General features: G+C 30.2%; 1 protein-coding gene across 5 annotated transcripts; it reads right to left on the minus strand.

The window, feature by feature from the left end:
* Positions 1-80: 80 nt before the first annotated feature.
* Positions 81-26,892, minus strand: LOC127724299 (uncharacterized). 5 transcript variants are annotated; one of them, XM_052231230.1, is made up of 8 exons: positions 26,774-26,892; positions 22,210-22,679; positions 19,732-19,882; positions 17,514-17,688; positions 10,997-11,164; positions 8,683-9,824; positions 5,083-5,139; positions 81-4,001 (listed from the first exon to the last, which is right to left on the minus strand). In XM_052231230.1, exons 2-8 carry the CDS (start codon positions 22,617-22,619, stop codon positions 3,966-3,968), a joined length of 2,139 nt encoding a protein of 712 aa, XP_052087190.1. In that variant the 5' UTR covers positions 22,620-22,679; positions 26,774-26,892; the 3' UTR covers positions 81-3,965. The 5 variants fall into 5 exon arrangements, with proteins under 5 accessions (XP_052087190.1, XP_052087189.1, XP_052087187.1 ...); XM_052231229.1 differs by lacking the exon at positions 81-4,001 and having other exon boundaries at positions 4,009-5,139; XM_052231227.1 differs by lacking the exons at positions 81-4,001; positions 5,083-5,139; positions 17,514-17,688 and adding an exon at positions 14,157-14,325 and having other exon boundaries at positions 6,306-9,824.
* Between the last annotated feature and the right edge of the window lie 52 nt (positions 26,893-26,944).

Genomic DNA, 26,944 nt, shown 5'->3' on the forward strand with positions numbered 1-26,944 from the left:
CCGCCTGCAAAAACCTGAAATATCATTCTAAGCTAAGCTGGAATTGGTTTCAAATACATAATGTTAAAAAGCAACTAATCTCATTTTCATTCTTTTTAATACTCAATAAATAATGTATAAAAACCATAACTTATCACAGCTAATCAACAAACAATTGTATAAATAATAAATTATACTGTCAAATTCCTTCCCCTGCAATAGTGTTAAATTGGATGTTAGTATATCATAGTGCAGTACACATATGGTATAAACATTGAAATGGATTGTGTTGCCTTCAAGGTCAAGTCGCCGTTTCAGAATCTAATGCATTCTGGGTAATATTTTCAAAAGTGTACACCAAAGCGTTGTGATTGGTTAAAAACATCCTAAACAATTGAAATTCGACCAATGACGTGACATTATTTTCATTTTTGGGTATGAACAATAAAATTACCCATAGTCCTTAAGATTCTGAAATGGCCTATTGATAATATGATACTATGATACATGACATTCAATTTGTACAAGACATCCAATGAAAGGAGTAGGAGCAATAAGGCCCTTATATGGCCCAAATATTTGTGCAAATTAAAAAGTTACCTTGTGTGATCTTAAATTTGTCCAAACAATCCTAAGGTAAAATGTGTTAAGAAAATAAAAACAATTTCCACATTTGACGAGTTACCATGGCAAATAATTTAGTTCTGAAAATCTTCATTAATTTGTGACAAAATCAGGCCTTAATGCTATAATCCTTTCTTAGAGCAAAGAATTAATTTCAATTACAATAGTTAAACAAAATTTCCTAATCACCAAGTATACAAAGATAACATATAAAAACATGAGGTACTTTTGGTAAAAGTGTTCCAATTTTTGACAATAAAGTGCAAATGTACTTTGAAATTTATACAAGATTGATTTTTTAAACTCAACAAATTCAGCACAAATATTAAAATCATGATAAATAAATAATTCTTTGGTGTTCAGCTACAATGCATATAATAAAATAATGAATAGTTAAACTTATGGCATCTACTAACACAAATCTGTCACAGAAACATTTATGTTTAAATTTGATATGGTAATCTTTCATCTCCATGGTTACTGCAGCATTTTTTTAATAAACAATGTTGATGTGGATTACATCTCTAAATCATTACAAATTTCAATGTGAATCATAGAAAATGCTTCGTTGAGACAAAAAAAATAACCCAATGAAAAACACCCAAAAGATATGTATCCTGCCACTATCTTTGTAACAAATCAAATTTAAATAATGCTGTCAATTATCTGACTAACATTGGTAAAACGTGCAATGGTTTTACAGTTTCCTTAATACTATATAGCTTAATATTCTAATAAAATGTTATTTAATCACCACATTAACTTTTAGTTTCTTAATTTTCAACTTCTTTTGATGCTGTCATCTATTTTTTAAATGATAAGTATACTTCGTTGTATGTGAATAAAAGTATGATCATTTTTCATATAAAAGGGACATAACTTTAATATTTACTACTGCTGCAAATAAGTTTAAAAGAACTAAACTTTATAAATCAGAAATTACAAATATTTCTTGTCATAATCTCATTTTTATTAAATACATTAAAGCTGAGACTATCAATTCAAATGACAATAAAAACTTCAAGAATTTAATCTCCATATTAAATTTTTTTTTAAATAAGTTTGAGATTTGATTCCTGATGTTTTTAAACATTAAAAATGGAAGTTTATGTTATTCTAATAAAATTTAAAAACATAAATTGTGCAACTAAAACCCAATATTGCATTCATGTTAAAGCATAAGGATATGTATTACAAGGCAAGAAAGTTTAATATGTTATGTTTATAATTTGCTACCAAAAAAGCTTTAACAATTTGAAACTTGAAAGTGCAGCCAGGATATGAATTAAGATGGTACCAAACACCTTGACTAAAATTAATTTGGCTCCTTTAATTTTCATAAAATTTGGACGAAAATATTAACTTTGACCCTTTAAAAAAAATTTCAAAAAACTTGAACCACACACTTTATTGGAAAAATTTCATTGGATATATAGCAGTTTGACAAACACTAATTTTGATCATTGAGAAGCTTAATATTTCCTTAACAATAGAACGTGATTAAAACGTTCAGCTGATTTTTACAGAGTTATCTCCCTGTAGTGTTATGTACCACCTTAATCTTAAATCAGTCTACACAAAATTGATATACATTATATTGTATGGGAATAAGTAACATTAGACAGAAACAGGTTATGAGCTAGTCAATTTGTTATGATCTCACAAGTCTGTAAATCTCCAATATAGGTTTGGGACCTTGAATATGTTAAAATGTGAGAAATGGGGGAGGGGGTTGTTGTTAAAAATTAAAGGAGATTTTCATGTCTTATTTTTTTTCTATTTCTATAGATGGCAAATAAAGCCATGATGATAACCATTTTATAAGTTACTTTTATGTTGATCAAGAAATAATTTATACTGTCCTTTCAAATTTATGCTTCTTATACATGACGATTTTCTATGATTTATGACATCCATAAAACATCACTAAAAACCAAAAAGCGATAAAACCAATAGCACTAAAATAAAGTTCCTAACTGAAATTCATAAAAAGTGATGCGTCAAAGTTTCGAAATAAATGAAAAAGAGTATAGCATTTGAGATTCTATGTATGTATAGTATACAAAGGTTAATTTAAATCTATTATAGATATTTGTGATGTTATCTATGAAATATGATTAAAAAAAGATATAAAATAAAACTAACATCATTATTGGCACTAAATGTTTATAAATAACAAATAACAAAGGTAAATATTATGACTGATGTGCATATCACACGAGCACAAATGATTTTTCTTCTTTTTAATTTCTCCTTTTTAAAATACAATTGTGGTATAATTTTCTGTCATCATTAAATATTTTTTTGGCACTTTTATTCATTAATTTATCAGTGGAAATTTTATTTCCTTTAACGATTTCTTGTTTCATTTATCTCCATTATGACTGGTCTATTTTCTTGCAAGAAGGCAGTTCTATTCTGATTGTTTTAAAAACTATTTTAAAAAAACTCACATTGGACAATTTTGCTCAAGCAGAATCCAGGTAAATCTATGGTTAATTTACCTGAATAGTGCTGTTTTACTTAGGCAATTGTGTTTTCAAAAATAAATATTTAAAAATAAAATTCTGCAACAATCTAAAATTGAGACATTTTTTTTTAGAAAATTGGTCATCAAAGAGCACTTTTGTCTTTAATTCATAAATGACCAAAATCATGGTTGAAGTGCTCACCCTTTCCAACAAGTAATTATTTAAGTGTTAGTCATAATAAGCAATCAGGCAGTTTTAGAAACATAATCGATTCATTTTTCTCATTCATAGTCATGAAATGTTGCTTCATAAAATAACATTATTCTTTTTATCTTTTATTTCAGTAAGCTGTAATTTAAAAAACAATAAAGAGTGCAATTTAAAATACAGTTCATAATGCAATTTAAAATACAGTAAAGAATGCAATTTAAAATACAGTAAAGAATGCAATTTAAAAAACACTCCAAAAGGGCAGATAACTCATTCAAAATTACTAAAACTATAGAAAAGAAAAGTCTTCTGGCAAAAAATGTGCAAAATAAAAAAATACCTGCTTATTTTGTTTTTACTGATAAAGGTATCACATATTCGTAAGTTGCCTGAATCTTGCAATGACCAGCACCTAAGTTGGGAAAACAGTTTTCTTTCAGGATACTTAAAAAAATAAACCAATTAATACCTCTTTATAAAATAATCTTCAAATAAATGTTTGTCGGAGATATTGTCAAATAGATCATTTGTACTCATGAATATGTTTGCTCTGCACACTGAGAGAATTGTTCTTCCACCAATAAAACACTGGGTTTTTTGTAAAAAAAAGCACACACAAAAGTCTTGACTAGCTATATACTAGGACATTAACAATGTGTAGAGTTACAAAGAAACTATTACCTATTTGCATATTAACCTTAGAGGCCAACAGCCTTTCTGAAAAAGAAAGTAAAACATAACTGTAACTAAAGGCTCTTTTTTCAAAACAATAAAATTTCAATTTAAAAAATTTTGATTGAAATTTTTTGGGATAGGAAATCTTATAGATAATTTCTCATGGCCTAACATAAATTCAAAAAGGTTAAAATAATTATTTCTCATTAATGATATAGGAACACAAATCAAATGGCTGTAGTTGAACAATGAGCCACCTGATATTGCAGTTTCTATGATATACAATGTATATATAATAGCAGGTAAAAGTCATTTGTTACATGTTTCGTGTTGTTATGCTTTTATAACAAAACTTTGTTGGAATAAACACTATTTGTGTAGGCCATTTTCTAAATATATACTAATTTTCATCTGGACATATTCTGTTATTTTCCAAGTATACTACATCTGTTAGAAGAGACCAGATAGCATTCAGCCATATAAAATACAAAACTAATTAAATTTTTCCAAATAAACAGCAAGTTATTTTAGTAAGCAAAACACCATTCAATTTGATTAGTAGTGAGTTCTCTTTTCATAACCCCCTTCACTAATAGTTGTTTATGAACTGAAATACAATACAACCATATTCAAAGCATTGAAAGGGCCAATGCCAGGTCTTTGAGATTAACCAATCTTTCTAATACAAAACCCTTTTAATTAAGCAACCACAAATATACATGACGGTCTGAATGGGGGGTCCTTCATTTCTTAATTCTTTAATTTTATAAACCATTTTTTTTTCATTTTGCCCATTATTCTCTTTTCTTTACTTTTTTGTCCTTTATTCTGCACTTTTTGTCTACTATTCACTATTCTGTAAACCCCCATCCAGACCCTCCTTTTTGTCTACTATTCACTGTACTGTAAACCCCCATCCAGACCCTCCTTTTTGTCTACTATTCACTATTCTGTAAACCCCCATCCAGACTCTCATATATGTATTCATTTCGACCTTCAAATGTAAAGATGTTTTTCAAGCAGTTAATAAATCTGATTAAAATTAGTTCAAACTGACAAAAGAAACAACTTTGCCAAAGTTCCAACACATGACAATGACAAGCGAGAGGAAATGAATACCTACTGATGCATAATCGAAATCATCATCCTCATCAAAGAGAATGAAACCATTGAGTGATCGCTGTAAAGATAGGGTGATAATTTTAACAGTTATTTGTGATTAGATAAAACATTTTTTGTGTCAAATTAAAAATAAGTTCTACGCACTTGCTCCTCATTTTTGTTCGGTTGTTTATATATCACATGTGGTGCGACAAAACAACCAATCGAAATATGAGGAGCAAAAGCGAATAACTAATTTCAATAAGATTGCTTTTTTTACAGATGTGATAGTGTGTATGTAATTTGTGTGCATGTGTCGTGTTGTAAAACAGGACTTGTTAAATTACTTTACAGATACATGTCCAGTGAAAGCATTGTTACATTGATGAACTGCTTTGATGAATAATACTCACACTTTGTTTATTTTTTTCAGATTTCATCAATCGTAAAAATATTAAACACTCATTAAGAATTTGTGATAAGAAAGCAAGAGTTATTCCCCTTTATCTTGTTTTTTCTCATTATTAATATATGATAAAAACTCTGAAAAGAAATTTTCTGTTTGATTCATTTTCTCCATTTGTATATCAACAACTAAATCAAGTCATATAAATCCTTACACAAAATAAAACACACCTTATAATTAACAAAATAAATTTTAATGTAAATGCACTATGAGTATAAAAATGACTAGACAAAGAACTATATTCTTCTATAACAAGTAAAAAAACATAATTAATAATGTTTAAACAAAAATACATACATCAATTTTTTTAATTTAAGAAATAAGTTTTCTTCATCTTACTCTTATTAACAAGCGCAGCACTTAAGAAAACAAATACTTTTACCAGAGACATATATACACATATATATATATGTATATATGTCTCTGCTTTTACAAATTGTTACAGCAGTGTATATTCTTCTTAAAGTTTTCCAGGCACAAAGGGGAGATAATAATATCTTTCTTGTTATTTACTGCATCTTAAAAATAGTTCCTGATTGACAAATGTAATCATACATCACTTCATATAAAGAATATTGGCAATAATTCAAATTGATAAAAAAAATTTGCTGAAAAATCAGGACAATATAGGTCAAGGACACTCTCTTCTCATGACAGACAATCAATAATGTTGAGTCAGCAGTTCTCAACAATGTAAAAAAAAAATACAAAAGGCTCTAACTAATTTTAGAACATGGAAATTCTGTATCAAGCACTTTCATGCTACACAGCTAACACAGGGATAGTGTATTTAAACAATGGCACCATAAATTTTAAGTGTAAGGGAATTATTTGTTGAAATTTTATATTAACATTTTATTGGGTAACCTATGTTTTGAAAGATATAGCAACAGGAAACACTGCCATCTGGTGGAAATGTGTCATTGGCTATATAATGTTCAGAATACATTAAAACATACACCATGCAATCCTAAATTTGGAAAATATCAAATTTAAAAACTTCCTGTAATATCAAATTATTACTATATTGAAAAAATATTAGTCTTAGTTCCACCAAAAGTCATGAAAATCCATGCAAAAGGTGTTAAAATCTTATAAACAAATTCAAATTTTGTTTTTGATATGAAATCTTAAATCCTTAAATTTTTCAATGTAAAATTCTCATGTAAAAAAGTTCATGCTTAGAAATATTTTTCTACCAAGAGGAATGAAAGCTGATGAAAATGGTAAATAAATTATGAAAGATGGGTTAAATTATTTCCAGAGCAAGTTTATTCAAATGTTTAAATTTTATTTTTTTTTGTATGTCTTTTATGGAATTACAAAAAAGTCTTTATTAAAAAGAATCATGAAACTTATAAAAGATATTTGAATCTGATAATTTCACTGGATATGTAATATCTACTCTTTTAAGTTAAGTTTGAGAGTTTTTCTAATTTTAAAAATCTTCATCTAAATATTGTTGAAGATTACAAATATTTTAGTTTAATCATATTCATGGTGAGATCAAATTAGAAAATTCGGAAATGTTTAACTAATGAACAGACAAACTAACAGAAAGGACATAAATGCCAATTCTTTTAACCTAACTGACTATAAAATACATGGTGAAAAGTATTGAAACATTAGTATTTAATTTGTAAATCCAATAACTTACAGTCATTGAAATAAGGAAAATAGTAAAATTAATATATCAACCATTAAACTCTCCAAAGAAGAATTTTATTTTTGTATATTTTTTTTTATCTAAAGTAATCTCTGATTGTGTTTCAATATCTCTTCTTCTTTTCCAAAGTCAAATTCTCGAGTAATATGGTTGATCCTATAAACCGTTTTTATGAGAATAAGTATACAAGATTTCAAAGAAAACAGTATATTTTAGTGAATTACCAAATTATAAGTGGACATTTCAGTGACATAATCTATTAAAAGTTTTCATGAATTCTTGAAAAAAATGGAATTACTCCTTTAAAATAAAAAAAAGCCTCCAAAAGTTTCTATAAATAAAAAGTTCATATCAGCAACTAAAATGTCCAGCATCAATATTCTAAAGGTTAGAGTAATTAATTCTACCCTGTATTTCATATGAACCATTCTCAAATGCATGAAGCAACTATTTTTTTTCAAATAATGTATAAGGTTATGTATAATAAAACCTGAATCTAATACTGATCCATATAAAAATGCAGTCTTTCTTAAATAGCACTACAAAAATATACATCTGGTATAAAACAATGGCACTTTAAAATAAAGCTCTTTAATACATATATTAACAAGTTAAAAATAAATGCAATATACATGCTAACAATACCAGAAACTGGTCTAATTTTTTTCCCAGCTGGTCCTTGCTTTTCAAAGGTGAGTATCTATCTTTGTTATATTTTATTTTCAATTAAAAAAGTTTGCTTAGTTCCTAAACATTCAAGAAAGTATCTATATGTTAAGAAAAAAATATAGCCTTAAAATTTTGTTCCCATGATTCAGTATAAATTTCTTCTCCAAAATAAGAATTTATTTTGATCTTATAATAAAAATGAACTTATATAATTAACAGCCAAATTTCAGAAAAGAAGATATAATCAAAATAAAAACATTTCTAGTTCCTGAATTCTTGTAACCTTATACATACGGAAAGCTGATACAAAATTTTATTTTTTAGTAAGTTATAATGCTGAAATGTTTAAAAAATATACTGACCTATCAATATCCGTACTTATAAAAGAGAATCACGACATAATAATTCAAAAAAGTGTTTAAGTAAACTGCTTCAATCTAGACTTTATAACTATGGCATTCATACACATTTTGTTACATCTTGTATCATGCTGTGTTGTTTGTGCGTCTGCTACATGCAGATTTCGTTCTTCTTTTAGCAAGCAAATTTGTGTTATCTTTAAACTTATTCTGGGATAATTGAAAAAATGGATTTTGAAAGCTATTAAAATCTGAATCAAAATAAGAACTGAGATCTGGATATATAAATTTTTCTGGTCCATATTCCATAATATTTTGTCCATTTTCAGAAGAATCTTCAGAAGGTGAATGAAATACAGAGTTCTTATTGGCTGACATAGATTTAGTCCTAATCACACCAGAGTTTGTTAATGAAGAAAAGTCCACAACATGACTGTCATCTAGCTCTTTTTGAAGCATTACCTCAGACTTTTCACTCTTATGTTTGAAGATATCACCCAGATCACCACCTTCCATTGTTCTAGCTGACCTTGACCCTTTATTTGTTTTATCACTTGATGAACATTCTCCTGCATCTTCACTAGATATGATAGTCGTACACACATTATGATTGAAAGCTGAAGGTAACGGTTGTTTGTGGAGTTGTAATGTTCCATTTGTTGAGGACATCCAAGATTTTTGTTCTTCTGTGAGGGACAAAAGAGGGGGCAGCATGTCCTTTCTTCCTGGTGTAGTCCATGCATTATTATTATTGGATAAATTACTAGTATAAGACAACTGTGCAGAGGCTTTTTGTGAAATATTTTCTTCATCATCTTGTTTGACTGGTGGCTTTAATTTTAACTTAACGGATGAATTTGACGTAAATGTCTTCTGAGAGGTCACTGAGGTACTGGACTTGGTATCTGACTTTTGAGATTTTAGAGAGATGTTTGACACATCTGAGGATCTTTTTGATTTCCCTGATATTTCTGATTTTACAGATATTTCTGATTTTACAGATATTTCTGATTTTACAGATATTTCTGATTTTAAAGATTTAAATGATTTGACTGAGGAAGAATCAAAAGATTTCAAAGAAATGGTATCAGCTTTTTCATTAGGGTTACTACAATGGGAAACAAAACCACTATCAACCCTTGGGTCTTTTGTGCTGGTTTGGTCACCTAACTTTTCTACAGGTGTGTATTCAACTTGACTTCCCCCTTCCCTAGAATCACTACTGCCATAACAATAGTCCTCATATTCACTGCCGGCAGAATCTGTGGAAAGACTACCTGTGGGACTACCTGTTTTGACCCCTTTAAAACGCCTTCTACGAATTCGTCTCACCTTATCAGTGCCTATTCTTCTTCCCTGTTTAAGGCGCCTAATGTAGGCTGCCGGCGCATTTTTTTTCTGATGGTGCAAATCAAGTCCATTTAAATGGGCAATTGATTTCAAATGTTTTTTGTAACGATTTTCGTTTTTCATGAATGCTGGCAATTTTAGACAGTCTAAGCGAGCTATGCGTTTGCATCTTTGAACTTCATCAACACAAATTTTCCCACTCATCATTACATTAAAATCTATCATGTCCAAACTCCTCAGTATTTCAACAGCTCCTGAAAGACATAACAGTTCATTACATTAAAATCTAGCATGTCCAAACTCCTCAGTATTTAAACAGATCCTGAAATATTTAAAAGTTCATTACATTAAAATCTAAAATGTCCAAACCCCTCAGTATTTCAACAGCTCCTGAAAGACATAATAGTGCATTACATTAAAATCTAGCATGTCCAAACAGCTCAGTATTTAAACAGCTCCTGAAAGATATAAAATTTCATGAAGAAATTTCACCAAATATTAAATTCTACACAAATAAATTGGAAGATCTTTTAATGATTGGATGATCTGCTGGCATACCATAATCGGGCTTGTATAGTTCACACTGGTACATTGTCTGCACCCTCCTTCTCGCCACGAAATTTCAGGTAAAAAAACTTTTGTAACTGTTAGAAAATGTCTAATGAAACTCCGGTAATTTCAAATCATGTGTGGTCGTTTGTGGTATTTTCATGGAAAAACTTTTTTCCATCATCAAATAGAAGTTGAAACTGCTTGTTGACTTTTATACTTTTTTCATTCCATTAAATTCAAGCAGATTCCAGTTTATTTATAAGCAATGCAGTGAAAAGAAACGAGAAATTTGTAGTGAAGCAATTATTTTTTAATTTTATCAGTATATATTTGATATTGAATAAAAATAACATACTAATATGGATTAGGTAAAACTAATAGTTTTGAAAATGATGAGTGCCCTCTATAATATCAATAACAAACATGGCGGTATGTAAACAAACCAACTTGCGAAATCAAATTTTTTCTCATTTCTTGCTTATCGTACTCTATATATATATATAGTCCACACCCCTGTCTGACAGGTTCAACTTTGGAAAATAAAACCATGGACTACACAAGCCTTTATTCGGTAGTTTTTTTTCTGTTCACTTTTATTTATTGTGGATTCAAATATTTCGAAAGTACGAATTTTTGTGGATTGAGAAAAAAAGTGTACTTTTGTTTATAATTGATTTCTTGGTTTTGCCCAAGTCTGCATACTAGCCTATATTCAAACTATTCTTCGTTAACATTTAAATTCATGGTTAACCTTTTAAGACGTAATACACGAAAATTGGTACCCTACAAATTATAATGAATCCACTGTATTGTTCTTTTCTGTTGTGATTTCATTAAGTAGCACAATATTTACAAAATATTTTATCAGTATTACCTTCAAAATAGCACTGATCTTTTCCATAACCTCCTAAGTCATTAGGATCTAGAAGTCCCCGTTTGACTCGCATACAAAGTCTCCAGCGATGTTCAGGACTTTTGACATAAATGGTCAGATGATCATATAATTGTTTAAATGTCATCTCTGCCGCTTTACAAGCTGTGTCTGTAAAACATTGAAACAAAAAATAATAATTTTCTTTTTTTTGGTTTTTTAATTATTTTCAACATGGTTATAACAATTTTCAACTGAAGAACTACTTCTAATTTTCCTCGGATGTTGAGATAAATATGCCACAATGAAATTGACTCAAAAATCATATGTCACACAACATTTCTTATCCAAAAGATAAAAAAATTGGAAACACAGAATAAAGGAATATGCAAAAAGGCAATTTTTTTTTCAATTAGTTTTACCTTGACATTGCTAGTAGGATTTAAAAAAAAAAAAAGATTCCAGCTTTCAAGATCTTGATAATTCAATATATTCATATGTAAAAAAAAAAACCAACATCCAGTGAAAGTCATATGACACATATTTCTTACCAACAATGAAAATCCAGAACTTTTAAATATTAAACCTGAATATATATCAAATATTTTTATCCAGCAGGATGGTATACGGGTTTATCCTACTTAAAACTGGTATTTACCCTTAAATAATTCATGCCCAGGAGCAAAGCTATTGAGGTGATACAGAAATTTTTTATGAAGAAATCATGACATTCTGAAAATTCACCAGATATATCTACATATAATTATTTCCAATGTAGTATGTCAAGTCTGATTTCATTGGTGAGCCTCATGTGAAAAAATGTATATACACATGTAAGAGGACCTGGATGGGGGTCCTTCATTTCTTCTTTTTTTTTTTTTTTTTTAACTTTTCCAAAATTTTTCCTTATTCTTTTTTATTTTTAGTATTTTTCTATATTCTTTATTTTCCCCTTTATTTTGCACTTTTTTGGCCATTAGGCTCTATTCTGTAAAACCCATTCAGACCAACAAATAATCCAGTTTCATGACATCACAAGTATGAATTCCTACACAAAAAAAAAAAAAAAGTGATGAAAATGTTGATGAATTTTTTTATCTGGACATAATTTTAGTCCATTTTATTAGAATTATAAGTATTAATACAGTTGTTTTGGAGTACTATACATTACAAGGTTCACACTTATAGACTTTATTACTACAGTTAATCGAAAAATTGAATATCTTTACAAAATTTAGTAATTTACTAATAAAAGGAGAATGTGTCTGAGGACACCAATGCCCAAGCTCAAGCTTTGCAATTTTCCAAGTTAAAAATGGACATAACTCCATAACGGTAAACAACTCACAACCAAATCGAACTCTGTCTGCTAGTTTTGTTTCTTAGCATTGTGTATGAGTTTCATAAAATTTGCACGAGGCAAACTTTAGTTAGAGTGTAGAAACAAATATGGGACGGACGGAAAGGCTATTAAAGGGTCAAGGGTAACACTTAATCATGCCCCATTGCCTACATTGGCGGCATAAAAATCAATTATATATTGTGAAATGTGTATTTCAGATATTAACTTAGCCATAACATATTTTTATCTATAAAATACATCCTGTATTAATATTAATTAACATTTCCTTCTCAGATTTTACATCATTTACATGATGACTAAATTTTTTCAGTAAAACTTTCAGAAAAGTAAGAGTTGCAAATAGGATGTTCATCTTGTTCAGATCAGCTTATAATACTAGTAACACCTAAATCATTCTTAAATGTTGAAGGACAATAAGGTAATGATAATATGAAAAACATTATATCCCAGTAAAAGTACACTAAACATGCTAAATAACTAACAAACTTTAAATGGATAAATAATCCCTCCACACAATGACAGCATGCATTTAAACGTTAAAATGCAAAATCCATGCAAGATAAAGAAATTAGTACAACAACTTCTTTAAATAGAAACCCACTGAAGAGAGCTAGGGTTAACCACTGAAAAATACAACAGTAATATGTAAAGCTAGAAAATACATGTGAGTAAATGAAAATATGCGATTGTGAAAACATCTAAACCAAGTCCATATTTTCTTGCAACAGGTCTTAACAGTCTTCACGCTAAACTTTTGAATCTACAGGCCCGAAGCTGAATTTTACGAAAATTTTAGTTAGATTATATTGGCCTGTAGATATGATTTTTACAGGCCCGACAGCATTTTTACAAGCCTGGGCTGGTGGACCTGTGGTTGAGTGCGAAGACTGGGTCTATTCAATCTGAAGGCTGTTCTTATTGTAAAGGCAATCAACCCTTTCCCAAGAATCAGTTGGAGTTTACCTGTCCACTTAAATTCATGCAAAGTGTACTGTCCTTATTGGCATAATTTTGTAATTATTATCTCTTAATCTGACAGGATGTGTCATATTTCAGTAATGATATATGTATTTTCATCACTATGAGTTTATTTTTTTTGTACAGCCAAATGAATCAATGGATGTTTTTTTTTCAAGGAGAAATTTAAAGTTCCTATTGAATGATCTCCAAAGAAAACAATAGCTATTGTATTTATTCAATGGGACAGAACTAACACTTTGCAAAAAAATTAAATGGACAGGTAAACTCCAACTGATTCTGGGGAAAGGTTTGATATCCTTCACAGTATAAAAACTTGATTGTTGAATACAAAATTGCTAATCAGATTACAAGTAAATATAAGAAAAAGTCCCTTGAATCAAGCTGTTACTCTTTAGCAATATTCAAACAGAGCTTGATAGACAACATGAACTAGGTACTGGTGATTTCAAACAGTATAAAGTAGGTACATGTATTCTATGATAAAGTCTAAGCTATGCAATGTTATGAGAATAGTATATAGCAGTTTCTTGGTCAATGATATAGCATTTACAAATTCATATATAAAATGGTTAAGAAGCAAGGGTTATTGAATAAGTAAAACAGCAAACCATGGTAGAAATAAAGAAACAGATATCAGGTATAACTTCTAGACAAGAGAAAGATTAGTGTTTTAAAATACATTAAAGATAAATAATGCATTTTGAAGTGATCATATATTCATGCATACAAAGATGATGCAAAAATCAAAGATACATGCACTATGTTAGATGGTAATAAATAACAAGAAAGATATGAGGGATACAAAGAAAGAAAACTTACAGTATAAAAGAGCTGGCCCCCAAAGGAACCTGGTTTTTGCATTTAATATAGTGTTTATTGCAGCAAGGCCCTCTTCTGCTCTTAATTCTTCTAAACAATTTCTTCCTCTGAGATCAAATCTTTTCCGGTCACTATACCAAGGTTGTAGGCCATCATTAAATGATCGAAACTGTGCAGTGGTCAAGGAAACAAGTGCAAAAACAAAATTTAATGGTAATTAAAACAAAAGTATGTACATGTATACATAACTTTCGCTAACTACAACATTTTTTGACAAATTTTCTTTAAAAAACATACAGATGACAGCTGAAAAAAAGAATTAAGAACTTCCCATGAACTAATGATAAGCTGCCATACTGTTCGCAGTATCTCCTTAGCCTACAATGTTTACAGAATAATGATTGATGAATTGAAATGTACATGGATGGAATATTATTCCAAGATATCATAAATCCAGTCTGATGTGAACCTGTAACATAAATGGATATTAATACAAATTCAATCACATGCTTGTCAAAAATACTATAGAGTTGATAATCAAGGCATTCTTTTAATAGGAGTTGCAATTAGTTTTTTTCTGTCAAATAACTTGTTTTGCACAGCTATTCTAATCCTTAATTTGGACACAAAACTGTCATGGAATTTTAAATAGCCAGCTAGTACAAGTGGCAAATTTAAATTGCCATTAAGTGCATGTGGCAAGTTTGCCAAGTATTTGTTATTGTCATTCAATCACTATTTATTCTTAAAATGCATAGTCGCAAGACAATAAACAGTACTATAAAAACAATTACAAACATAAAAACTTTCACTTGTCACACTATACTATCAATAAACTCCAGCAGCAAATATATATACAGTTTAACTTATCATGTCCAGAGAGCCATATTTCTATACCTAAACTGTCCTCAAGATCAGGAAAACATGAATTGAAAATTTTAGTTCAATTGGACAATGAGGGGGGGTAGGACCTTTATCGGGACTCCGGGATCGGGTGTTTTTAAGCTTGGGATTTCTGGATTGATCCTTTCGAGATCCGGGAATTCTTTTTTCGAATTTCAGGATGTCGGGATTTAAATTTCTTTAAATTTGGGACCTCGGGATTTCATGTTTTTAAGCCCGGGATTTTGGGATCAGGACCCCCCCCCCCCCCCCCCTAGACAATCAAAGACTTATATTTAAATTTCTTTAAATTCGAGACCTCAGGATTTCATGTTTTTAAGCCCAGGATTTCGGGATCAGGACCCCTCCGACCCCCCCTAGACAATAAAAGACTTATATACATTTGAAAAAAAGCCTTGTGGAAGTCCTTATCATTCTTCAGAAGGAATGGGCTTGTTTCGCCAATTGATACAGTTTTGATTTTTTGGCTTTTGTCAGATCTTTTCATTTTCCTTATAAAAACAAGAAGATGTGGTATAATTGCCAAAGAGACAACTCTTCATAAGAGGCCAAATGACATAGAAGTTAGCAACTATAGCTCATCATAGGGCATTCAACAAATAGCAAAACTCATACTGCATTCTAAGTTATAACATGCCCCAAAATGATTCAAATGAGAAAACTAATGGCCTGATTTGTGTACAAAACAATAAACTAAAAACAAATATGATATACAGCATATTTTTTTTATTGTTCCTTGCTTTATGCAATTCATTATCATTTATTTTTTTCATTCTATATCTTAGTATATGTCTAAGAGATCCAAACATGCAAAATGACTTATTTAATCCAATGTATTAATATCACACCACTGTGCAGTATCTTATTTTGCAAAATGGTACTAGACTTACAATACTGGAGAGCTGGTAGCCATAGGTACCTAACATTAGCATTAAATATTGAATGAATGGCAGCAAGGCCTTCTTCAGATGCCAATCCTTCTAGGGTGTTTTGGTCTCTGAGGTGGAATCTTTTCCTATCAGAATACCATGGTTGAACACCTTCATTGCTAGACCGCAACTATTGGTTAGTCAAGGATTAAAAGTTAAGCAGATTTTCTAAAATAGTTTAAAGCTAGTATTGAAAAATTTGCTGTTTCAGAATCTAAAGGATTTTGGGTAATTTCAGTGTTCGTATATTAAAATACCTTTACATCCATTGTTTAAGATATCATTAACCAATCAAAAAATTTCTGTGTATGCTTATGAAGATATCATCCAGAATGCATTAGATTCTGAGACACCAAATTTGATGAAAAATTTAAAAAAATGGTTTACAATGTTAAATTGTAAGACAAAACATCAGTAAATTGGTCAGGTTATGAACTAGTGCACATTTTATGTGAAGAAAATCTTACAAGTTAAATCAAAATAGGTATGTTACTAAAATGGTATGAAGTTATAATCGTACTTGTGATGGACTTCAAAACCTTGGAAAAGAAAACACTAAAACCTAATGTCAAAATGTTCTTTGAATGTGAGATGCTGAAAATCTTACTCTGAAGATAATTTCTACAGATGCATGCTTACAGTACTGCAAAGATCTGTGGAGAATATATATAAAATAATACTTATATTAATAATATATTTTTGTTTTCCCATTATGACCATCTTTTTTCCACACAAACAAAGCCCATTAGCTAATCATGCTAATGCTCTCTACGAAAGTACTCCATTTTTCATATAGATTTTACAAGAGTTTAATATTCATCCTTAAATCAATAAAAAAAACTTATATGGCCTGAGTCTTAAAATCTAAAAACAAAAAACAAAATTTAACTGTATGCATTATGAAAACTTTTATAAAATGCAATTTTTTCTTTCTTTCAATTTTCATAAAAAAATCTAATGAATCTGAATACTACTGATATTGACCTTGGCCATAAAGTTTTCTAATCACAATTTTAGAATTTTAGGACTCCAAGCTATGTTATAACTGAAGATCATAATAACAACTGCAAACCTTAGCACTATTACTGCATGAATCATTCAATAGGTTAATCAGGCCACCCTTAAGAAATTCTTTGTCTGATGTTGCCTATCCATGCCTTGTAAGGTTAGGTAGGTAGCTAGGGATTTTATTTATTTTTTTTCAGGCCAAGAACATAAGTTACATGTTCAAAACAAGAAAACGATGTTAGAGCAGGAAAAATCTTTAAATAAAAAATATTTGAAATGATCTGTCATAAAATTTTTCGGGTAGGCTGCTTTTAAGGTGGGTAGATAGGCAACATCAAACAATTTAAATTTCATTCTTGGCCTCAGTCGTACCACTTAACTAAAGAGAATACATGCTGTATATAAATACATGAAACAATAACTGAATGAATTTTTAAAAATAGTCAGAAAGAGAAAAATCTATTTGTGAAAACTGGAGTACTTTCTTTGCAAAAAAAAATTTGTTTTAAAAACTTACAATATTGCAGAGCAGGAAGCCAAAGATATCTAACTCGCGAGTTCATTATAGTGTTAATGGCCGCCAAACCTTCCTCAGACCGTATAGCTGGAAGTGTTGTCATTTGTGAACCTCGTAGACTAAACCTTTTTCTATTGCTAAACCAAGGCTGAAATCCATCATTATAAGCACGCACCTGTGTTAATGGGTCAAGGATTAATATCTCCTTATTAGTTATTACTAAATGAAAATAAAATGTGAATGATTTTTTGAAAATGAGGCTTGACTGATAGTTATGCAAGTACATTGTATTGTGAGATTATGGAAAAAAGCATGTGCTGGCTAACCACTACAACATAAAAGCTATTTAAATAATTTTCATAAAAAGGCGGTATATTTGTTTATAAAAGGGAGGCGAAAGATATCAACGGGATAATAAAACTCGAAAACGAACTGACAAGGCCATGATTTACAAGTTAGTTGAAAGCCTTCTTATAAAATTTTTAATTAATTATTTATATTATTGCAACAAACACAATTACTATATTGTTATTTAAAAGGGTCAAGGTCATTTGGCTATTACTACTTTCCACATTTACTATAATTTTCATCATTTTTGCTTCAAATTGCTGAAAATTTCTGCATTCACGTTGAAATCTGTGCTGTAAAACTACATAAAAGCTCCATTCTCAAGTGCAGTGTAGATCAATTTCAATATATGCAAATCCTAGGTGCAGTGTAAATCAGCAACTACAAGCAATGACTAAATTTCAAAATAAACAAAAAATAAATGAATAAGCTTAACATAATGTGTCAGTGATGAAATAATCATTGATAACAGTGGGACAGAAAATATAACTTCTATTAAAACAGGATCAAAACTCTGGTAATATGGCTTCATCATGGCCAAGTAATCCCTCTCCTCACACCCCCTCCCCATCCACACCTCCAAGTAAAATGGCTGACAGGATTATTTCTTTGTATTTACTAGGAAGACAAATAATCTGTTTAGCTAGAACAGCTAGCTAGCTAGAGTATTTGTACTGTGACAAAAGTAAGACTGCTTTTTTTATCAAAACTTTTTCTGTATGAAATCTTTGTTTATACAAAGTTTTAAAAATTGATATAAAGAGTCAGTGTCTTATGGAAAAATCTTTCTTCAATGTTATCACCCAATCTAGAAAACAAGAATGGTTCCACTGTTTACAATTATATGCCTGTGTCCATTGGTACAAGATTTAAAAATATTTCAACAAAAAGAACTACTAAGGCCACACCAGTCTGATTTTAGTACACAGTGTTACAAAAATTGTGTATTTAGAGATTACGTCAGTTGATTCCTGAAAAAAAAGTTATATCTTTAATACAGCTGTAGAAAAATACATCAAGTTTCTGTATATAAACCGAAGATCACAAATCAAATTGGTGTGGCCTAAATGCATGTTCATACTGTGCTTACTAGTGAACATCCTTGCCATGTTTTCCTAATATGAAAGGTTTATTTGGAATAACATCTAATTAAGTAAATTGAGAATTATTGCATTTTTTAATGGAAAAAGGTTCAACATAATGAGCAATTTGCATCAAATTTTTATTATTTCTTTTAAATATAAAAGTATAAAATTTATGTATTTAACTCCGGATCCATGTTGGCTCAAAATTTTTTTTCCACATTTAATTTCTAGTTTCACAGTACTGGATCAAAAAAGAAACCCACTTAAAAAAATATGTTGTGTAATACATAATGGCAGAAATGTATTCACATTAGGTAATGTTGGACAATAAATGACTGGCTATTTCAAGTTCTTGCATTTGAATTTGAATAATTTGAAAAAAATGATGTCTTTTAAAAAAAAATATATATATATATATATTTCGACCGGCTAGTCAAATGCATTTTGTTAAAATATACTTTTTCACTTTTTTGGTCTTTTGGAAAATGTTGTTTGTGCTGTATTTAGACCCCTCTACCAAGAAATTTGTTTTGCATACACACGTATAAAAATTGCGGTTTTTATCCAACGCAATCATAGGTTTGAACGTTGTTTTCAATTTAGACTTGTATATAAATATATATGGTAATTGCAATTGCCCATTTCAAGTTTTCTCCTTTTTATGTTTTTTCCTATATATATACATAAATGCTCAATAAAAAAATCACAGGCAAAAACCTATAATGCAACACACCCTGCCACCATAATGTATATTAGAGGGATATTACAAATTGATTTAAGGATACAAAATGTGTTCCTATTTCATGATCTGCTAGGCATCTAATACCCTGTTCCCTTAAGAAGTTGTTGTCTGTGGAATTCTTAATCCAGAATGAGTAGTTGCGGGCCTCTGGTCTATTGTGTTTACAGTGGGGTCCAATCCACATCATGCGAGCACTGAAATTAAATCAAGTCTACTGTAAGCATGGAAAGATGTACATGTAGCTTATAAAGAAAATATTTTCATTTACATTTTTCCAGTTGAATTTTCATGAAAATGTGATTTTTTTAAATATCTTTGTGATGGTCTAGTAGGAAGTACATGTAAGTGTCTGACAGATCCCAAAAGTGCTCACATAATACAACTCATCACCTTTACCCTGCTGAACAAATATAAAGTTATTCCTTTTTATAGCATCTGAGAAAAATGTGACAGAAATATTTGTTGAATGAACTGACAGACAAAGTGAATGCAATAGAGCAAACTTCAAGAGTAGGTGTTCAATATTTTAAAGGTAAACACTTTTTCTGATTTTGATTTTTTTCATACATTATTTGTATTTTATATTATTACACTGAAAGAGGTTAAAAAAAGGGGGGGAGGTTGAACACTCGCAATACTAGTTTAACCCATTACAATGTTCATATATATATGCCAATCCATAGTCAAAAATCATAATTAGCAGATCTCTATTGCTGAATTTTAGTTGTTTTTTTTTAGAATTTTTTTGTGTTTGTCAATGGTGTCAAACACCTTTATACATGTACATATCCTGTATTAATATTTACAATGTCACTTATATGTGGAGCAGGATCTGCTTACCTTTCAGGAGTACCTGAGATCACCCCAAGTTTTTGGTGGGGTTCGTTTTTCACAGTCTTTAGTTTTCTACGTTGTGTTATGTATACTGTTGTTTGTCTGTTTGTCTTTTTCTTTTTTAGCCATGGCGTTGTCAGATTATTTTTGACTTATGAGTTTGAATGTCCCTTTGGTATCCTTTGTCTCTTTTTTATAGTACTATCATTGGGGTGATTGACATCATAGAGATGCAATAAGCTCTCCTTTTTATAAATAAAAACTATAATAGGGCTTTCTATAAAATATCAATATTGGGGAAGAGGGAAGAGGTAAAAAGGCACATGTGGTATAAAAATAAATAGTGCCTTATCTCTTATGACACATCTATATCTAGATAAGCCTTAAAACACAAATATGTATTGTATGTTTCAATCTTTTCAGCCTTTTTACTATGTTCATTTTTTTTCATATATTATAATGATAACAATTTAATTCAGTCTAGATTATTAATACATTTGTACTGATATCTATCAAAAGCCATCATTGTAATTTTTCATAGATTTGATCTGGTTAACATGGTTTATTTATTAAACATTATAATAAATTTAATTCTTTAATTCTACTAATCAGCAGTTCTTTTGTTTAATTTCATCAATGTTTAAATCTAAATAGTCTATATCCGCAGAACAAATATTTGATATATACATAAAGGAGGCTATCTAAATACATTTTGTATAAATTTGTGAAATGTATGCATCACAACCTTTCAATCTTTTATGGTCAATTTCATTAGAATGAATGACAGTATGCAAATAACATAAATACAAGCTTTGTTGACAAACATCAAGGGTCTTTTGAATTTCTGTCATTAAACTTTACTTTGACAGAAAATTCAATAAAATTATTGATAAGAAGATTGAAGTGTGTGAATGAAAAATAAATTTTGCTTCTATTAAATTTAAATTTGGAAGACATTATATAATTTTTGTTTGGATATATATAATATGTTTCAAAGTCTACATTTATCTCTGAAAAATTGTTTTCTCACGACATTTATTCAAAAGGACAACATAGACAGGTTAATACATGTACTTATTTTTTTGTGGAAATTTATTAAAATATTTTGGCATATAGGCATATCGGCAATCATATCAGAATCACAACTCATTTTTATTTAAATAATTTTTAAGTGCTGAAATTCAAAAAAGTCAACAACTGGCATGACAAAATGGCAAGAAATATTTTTTTTTCTAATTTTCATGCTTTTTTCACAATTCTCGATCGGTTTGAGAAAAATGTTTCTCATCTCTAGAGAAAACTTTGTTCTCAGCAAATGATTGGTTGAAATTTCATTATGATGTCAAATTTTCTTGGTTTCTTCTGAATTTCCTTAATATTGGTGTCATGAAAAAAGGCGACCATGCCTGATGACGTCACATATAAAGAACACAACTTTCTGCAAATCTTTGAAAAGAAAGGATAAACTTTGTTCTAAAAATCATTAGAAAAACAGATTCCACCACTATGACTTGTGTATTACCATATTTCTCCACTCTCAACATTTAAATTTTAATAATTCAAAAAGCTCAGCAAGCCTTGCGCTTTCAATATTAAAATTTAACTGTCTCGAGTGGAGAAATATTGTAACACACTTGATGCAGTGGTGGAATCTATATATGTGAAAGTTAAAAGTTTCATTAATTACCTGGAAGCTAAATCAGCACACCATACTATACTCATAGCACCATCTAGATTGTTCTCCCTAAGATATTGCTCCAGTATTTGAGTTGCCTCCTCTTTGGTAATCTTATCACCAAACTGTGCTGCAAGGTAATTATCTCCATCACCATATTTCTCCTTAACCGTTTTTAAAATGTACTCAGCTTCACCAAATAAGTCAAATCGGATCTGGTTACGAGCCTTGTTGAATAAATTTTCAATCTCATCCTCTGAACCTTTCAAAACAAATTTTGGTAGTTTTCCAAACTTCAAGAATCTCTCTTTCTGCTCTTCTAAATTAAGAGGACATATGGCAGCTGCAAATTTGATTGGTTGTTTTTCTAAAGTTTTGATTGTAGTGTTTCCAACACGACGTGAATTGAATCTCTTTGTCATGACTATTGCACATAAAAGTCAAGGCAGCATGTGATTGGCACTTCAGTAAAAGAAAAATATCTGTGAAATAAAATGAAATGCTTATCATTAATAAACAAGTTAAATCTGTCCAAATTTCCTAAAATTGCATGAAGGTTTGACAAAGTTATTGATGTCTAAAAAAACTTTAACCACAGACTGAACCTCAATGTTGTTGTCGCTGCCTCTAGGATCGATATGTCTCGCTTTCACGACATAAATGTCGCTGTCTAGAAAATAATAGTATGTTGAATTGAATTCATTTACTTTAAACATAAAAACAAGATAATTAAGAATATAAACTGCGATATGTACAATTCTAAATGAACCTCAGTCACTTAAAGACTTTAAAAAATTCGTAAGGGTTCCGCGGAACCCAGTGTCTCGCCTACTTTTGCTGTTAATCGCAGGCTCAACAAAAATGAGGAAAAAAATAAATAAAAATATTCCTCTCTATACTATCTTTTGATTGTTAGTAGCTTCTGTCCAAGTTTGGTAAAAATCCAGGATAGTTTATAAATCTAATAAATGTTTTAAAAACTTAAACTGCAGACTGTATGTAATGTTAACTGGAAGAAAAACAAAGTCCATTTATAAGTAAAATACGGAAAAAATCAAACAAAATTTTAACAAAATTTCCTTCTAGATACTAGCTTTTAATCATAAACAAGCTTCTGTCCAAGTTTGGTACAAATCCAGGATAGTTTGAGAAAGTTGTTAAAATTTTAAAAACTTTAACCACTGAGTGAATGTAATGTTAACTGGCAGAAAAACTAAGTCCATTTATAAGTAAAATACGGAAAAAATGGATTTTTTTTTTTACAAAATTTACTTCTGGATACTATCTTATGATCATAAACAAGCTTCTTTCCATGTTTGGTAGAAATCCAGGATAGTTTAAGAAAGTTATTAAAATTTCAAAAACTTCAACCACAGAGTGAATGTAATGTTTCTTGGCAGAAAAACTAAGTCCATTTATAAGTAAAATACGGAAAAAATGGAATTTTTTTTTACAAAATTTACTTTTGAATATTATCTTATGATCATAAACAAGCTTCTGTCAAAGTTTGGTAGAAATCCAGGATAGTTTAAGAAAGTTATTAAAATTTCAAAAACTTTAACCACAGAGTGAATATTTGTGGACGCCGCCGACGACGACGCCGACGGAATGTAGGATCGCTATGTCTTGCTTTTTCGACAAAAGTCGAAGGCTCGACAAAAAAGGAAACATTGGATTTAAATCATTTGGTGCCTCCATAGCCACCTGATAGCGCTTTTCGCTAACCTCATCAGAAATGGAAATATTTGAAATCTTGCCGTGTAAAATATAATTTTTTTGGGAATATTGGTGTATTAAACCTGTGACACATACCTGCCAATTTTTATACGCCCGTCAAAATTTTGACAGGACTTATTATGGTATACAAATGTCGTCTGTCCGTCTGTCTGTCCGGTGTAAACATGTCGCACCGTAACTTGAGAATGACTTATCCAAATTTCATGAAACTTATCATAGTTGTTTCTTATGATGGTCAAACGATCTGAATACTTTTTGGTGAAAATAAGATTAAAACTTTTTGAGTTACAGGACTTAGTAACTAAAACAGGTGTGTGGTTTTTTTTTTTCACATGTCGCACCGTATCTCAAAAACAATTTATGATTATTGCTTAAAACTTTACACACTTCTTAGTTATATTAATCTTAAGATCTGTATACTTTTTGGTGATGATTCAAAATTTTATTTTAGAGATATTGAGTATTTTGTTAAAAAAGGGGGAGGGGTTTTTCACATGTCGCGCTGTATCTCAAAAACAATTTATGATTATTGCTTAAAACTTTACACACTTCTTAGTTATATTAATCTCAAGATCTGTATACTTTTTGGTGATGATTCAAAATTTTATTTTTGAGTTATTGAGTATTTTGTAAAAAAAAGGGGAGGGGTTTTTCACATGTCGCGCTGTATCTCAAAAACGATTTATGATTATTGCTTAAAATTTTACACACTTCTTAGTTATATTAATCTAAAGATCTGTACACTTTTTGGTTTTGATTCAAAATTTTATTTTTGAGATATTGATTTTTTTTTTTTAAAAAGGGGGGTTTTCACATGTAGCGCCGTATCTCAAAAACGATTTATGATTATTGCTTAAAATTTTACACACTTCTTAGTTATATTAATCTAAAGACCTGTATACTTTTTGGTTTTGATTCAAAATTTTATTTTAGAGATATTGAGTTTTTTGTAAAAAAAAAGGGGGTTTTCGCATGTCAGGCCGTATGTCAGAAACTATTTATGATTATTGCATAAAAATGCTCAGACAAGATGACGGGTGTATCATGCGTTCATGGCGCAGCTGTTTATTCCAAATCTCCATGGGGGATTTTAAGCGCAAAAGGAGTCAGAATGCTCTTCTTATATTGTCACAAGTGCATGCTTTTAATCTACTACTATCATGTATATTGTTTGAATGAGCATTTATGTGCTTTTGAAAATACACTTTTAACTAATTTGAATGCCTGTTTTGAGGTGTTCAGTTTATATAATAAAGAATTTCAAAATTCAGGTCAACTCCTCTCATCATTGCTCATGGGGGAAATCCCCAAAAAATCGTGAAGGCTGGCAGACCTGTCTGTGTGACATGTCTGACTTTTATGATGCATTCTAAATGACTTTCGCACCTTGAGTGGTTTCACCCGGAGAATCAGTTAATAACTCATGAATGTAAAGATCTAAATAATTATATTTAACAGAATGTCAATATCCCACATGTCCCAGTTATTTCAATAATGGAATAAAGTATCAATACAAACTTATTACAGACCTTATCATATAATTAAGGTTTCCTTTATTGCTAAATGTTAAAGAAATCAATTTGTAATCAAAAGTTGTCAATTTTGCTCGTTTGAATAACTTTATTAAATTCACTTTATTGTATTCATATGAATTAGAACGAATTTTTCATAAGAAGTTTTATACAATGTATAAGGTCGTTAAAAATATCTGTTGTCTTTGTTATGATTAATAGCACATGTACAAAAGTATGCTGAACTAGTATACATATTTGTTTAGGGGCCAGCTGAAGGACACCTCCGGGTGCGTGAGTTTCTCGCTGCATTGAAGACCCATTGGTGGCCTTCGGCTGTTGTCTGCTCTATTGTCGGGTCGTTGTCTCTTTGACACATTCCCCATTTCCATTCTCAATTTTATTGTTCCTATATATAAACAGAAAAGTGGGTCGCTGCTTTCAGCATACAAGCTACATGTAGTAAATACAATTCACAGTTTCTGTTTGACAAGCAATTTACTAAAAAGTATAGTACTAAATAGTGATATAGGAAAGTGGGACGCTCACTCATTGACAATAAATAAACAGAAAGTTGGCCATGACATTGTCTATTGACCTGCATGCATAACACCTAATGATGGACCATAGAGCATTCAAATAGAAGAAGTAACAAAAACAGGACAAAGAACTGCTGTCTTTGTCATGGCTAATTGCACATGTACAAATATATTTACACAGAAAATGTGATTGTTTTCTCTTTGACATGCAATTTACTAAAAAGTGAAGTGCTAAAAAAGTGATATAGGAAATTAAGTGAACACTATCTCGGTAGTATGAAATAGACAGAACTGGGTCATTTGACCTGCATTTCTTTTCTTTCAGCTCTTTCTTTCCAAGGTTCATGGCATATTTTAGTGAATTGTTGATTGACATTGATGTTATAGCTGCTGTATCATCAGCATTGGTATTGTCTATTTCTTCTTCAGATGGTATTTCTGCAACCCTCCTATTTCTGTATTGGTATTCAGTCTCTGTGGACCTTGTCTTACGCTCTACTGTTTACAACATGACCAGCTTCTTAAATTCAGATAGCACTTGTATGGCTCCCGTAATTTATGCAAAGTTTCCTTTTAATCATTTGATGTGCAGCTCTGCTCGAGGTCAACACGATTGCAATGTCTACGATTATGCAGGTAGAACTGATAGGATATCCAGGTACACTTGAAATATGTATAAAACCGCAATATTACCTGCACTGGGACTTGAGAAACGGCTGTAAAATAACGTGTCGCTCGCTGAAAATTCAGAAATGTCATTTGTTTAGGAATAAAATTTTCAAATCTTACCAGTTTCAGACATTGCTTAATCCCCTCCCTGACATATATGTATCCCCATTTTCATGTGTAATCCTAAGATTCATTTACGTTAACTGAGCGCCGCCATATCTAAATAAAAAGGTAGCCAGGGATATTAGTGACGTATCGATTATTCGGAGGTTCATTTCAAACCGGAAGTTT

The sequence above is a fragment of the Mytilus californianus genome, unplaced genomic scaffold (genome assembly GCF_021869535.1).
Source record: "Mytilus californianus isolate M0D057914Y unplaced genomic scaffold, xbMytCali1.0.p SCAF_14, whole genome shotgun sequence".
Classification (NCBI taxonomy): domain Eukaryota; kingdom Metazoa; phylum Mollusca; class Bivalvia; order Mytilida; family Mytilidae; genus Mytilus; species Mytilus californianus.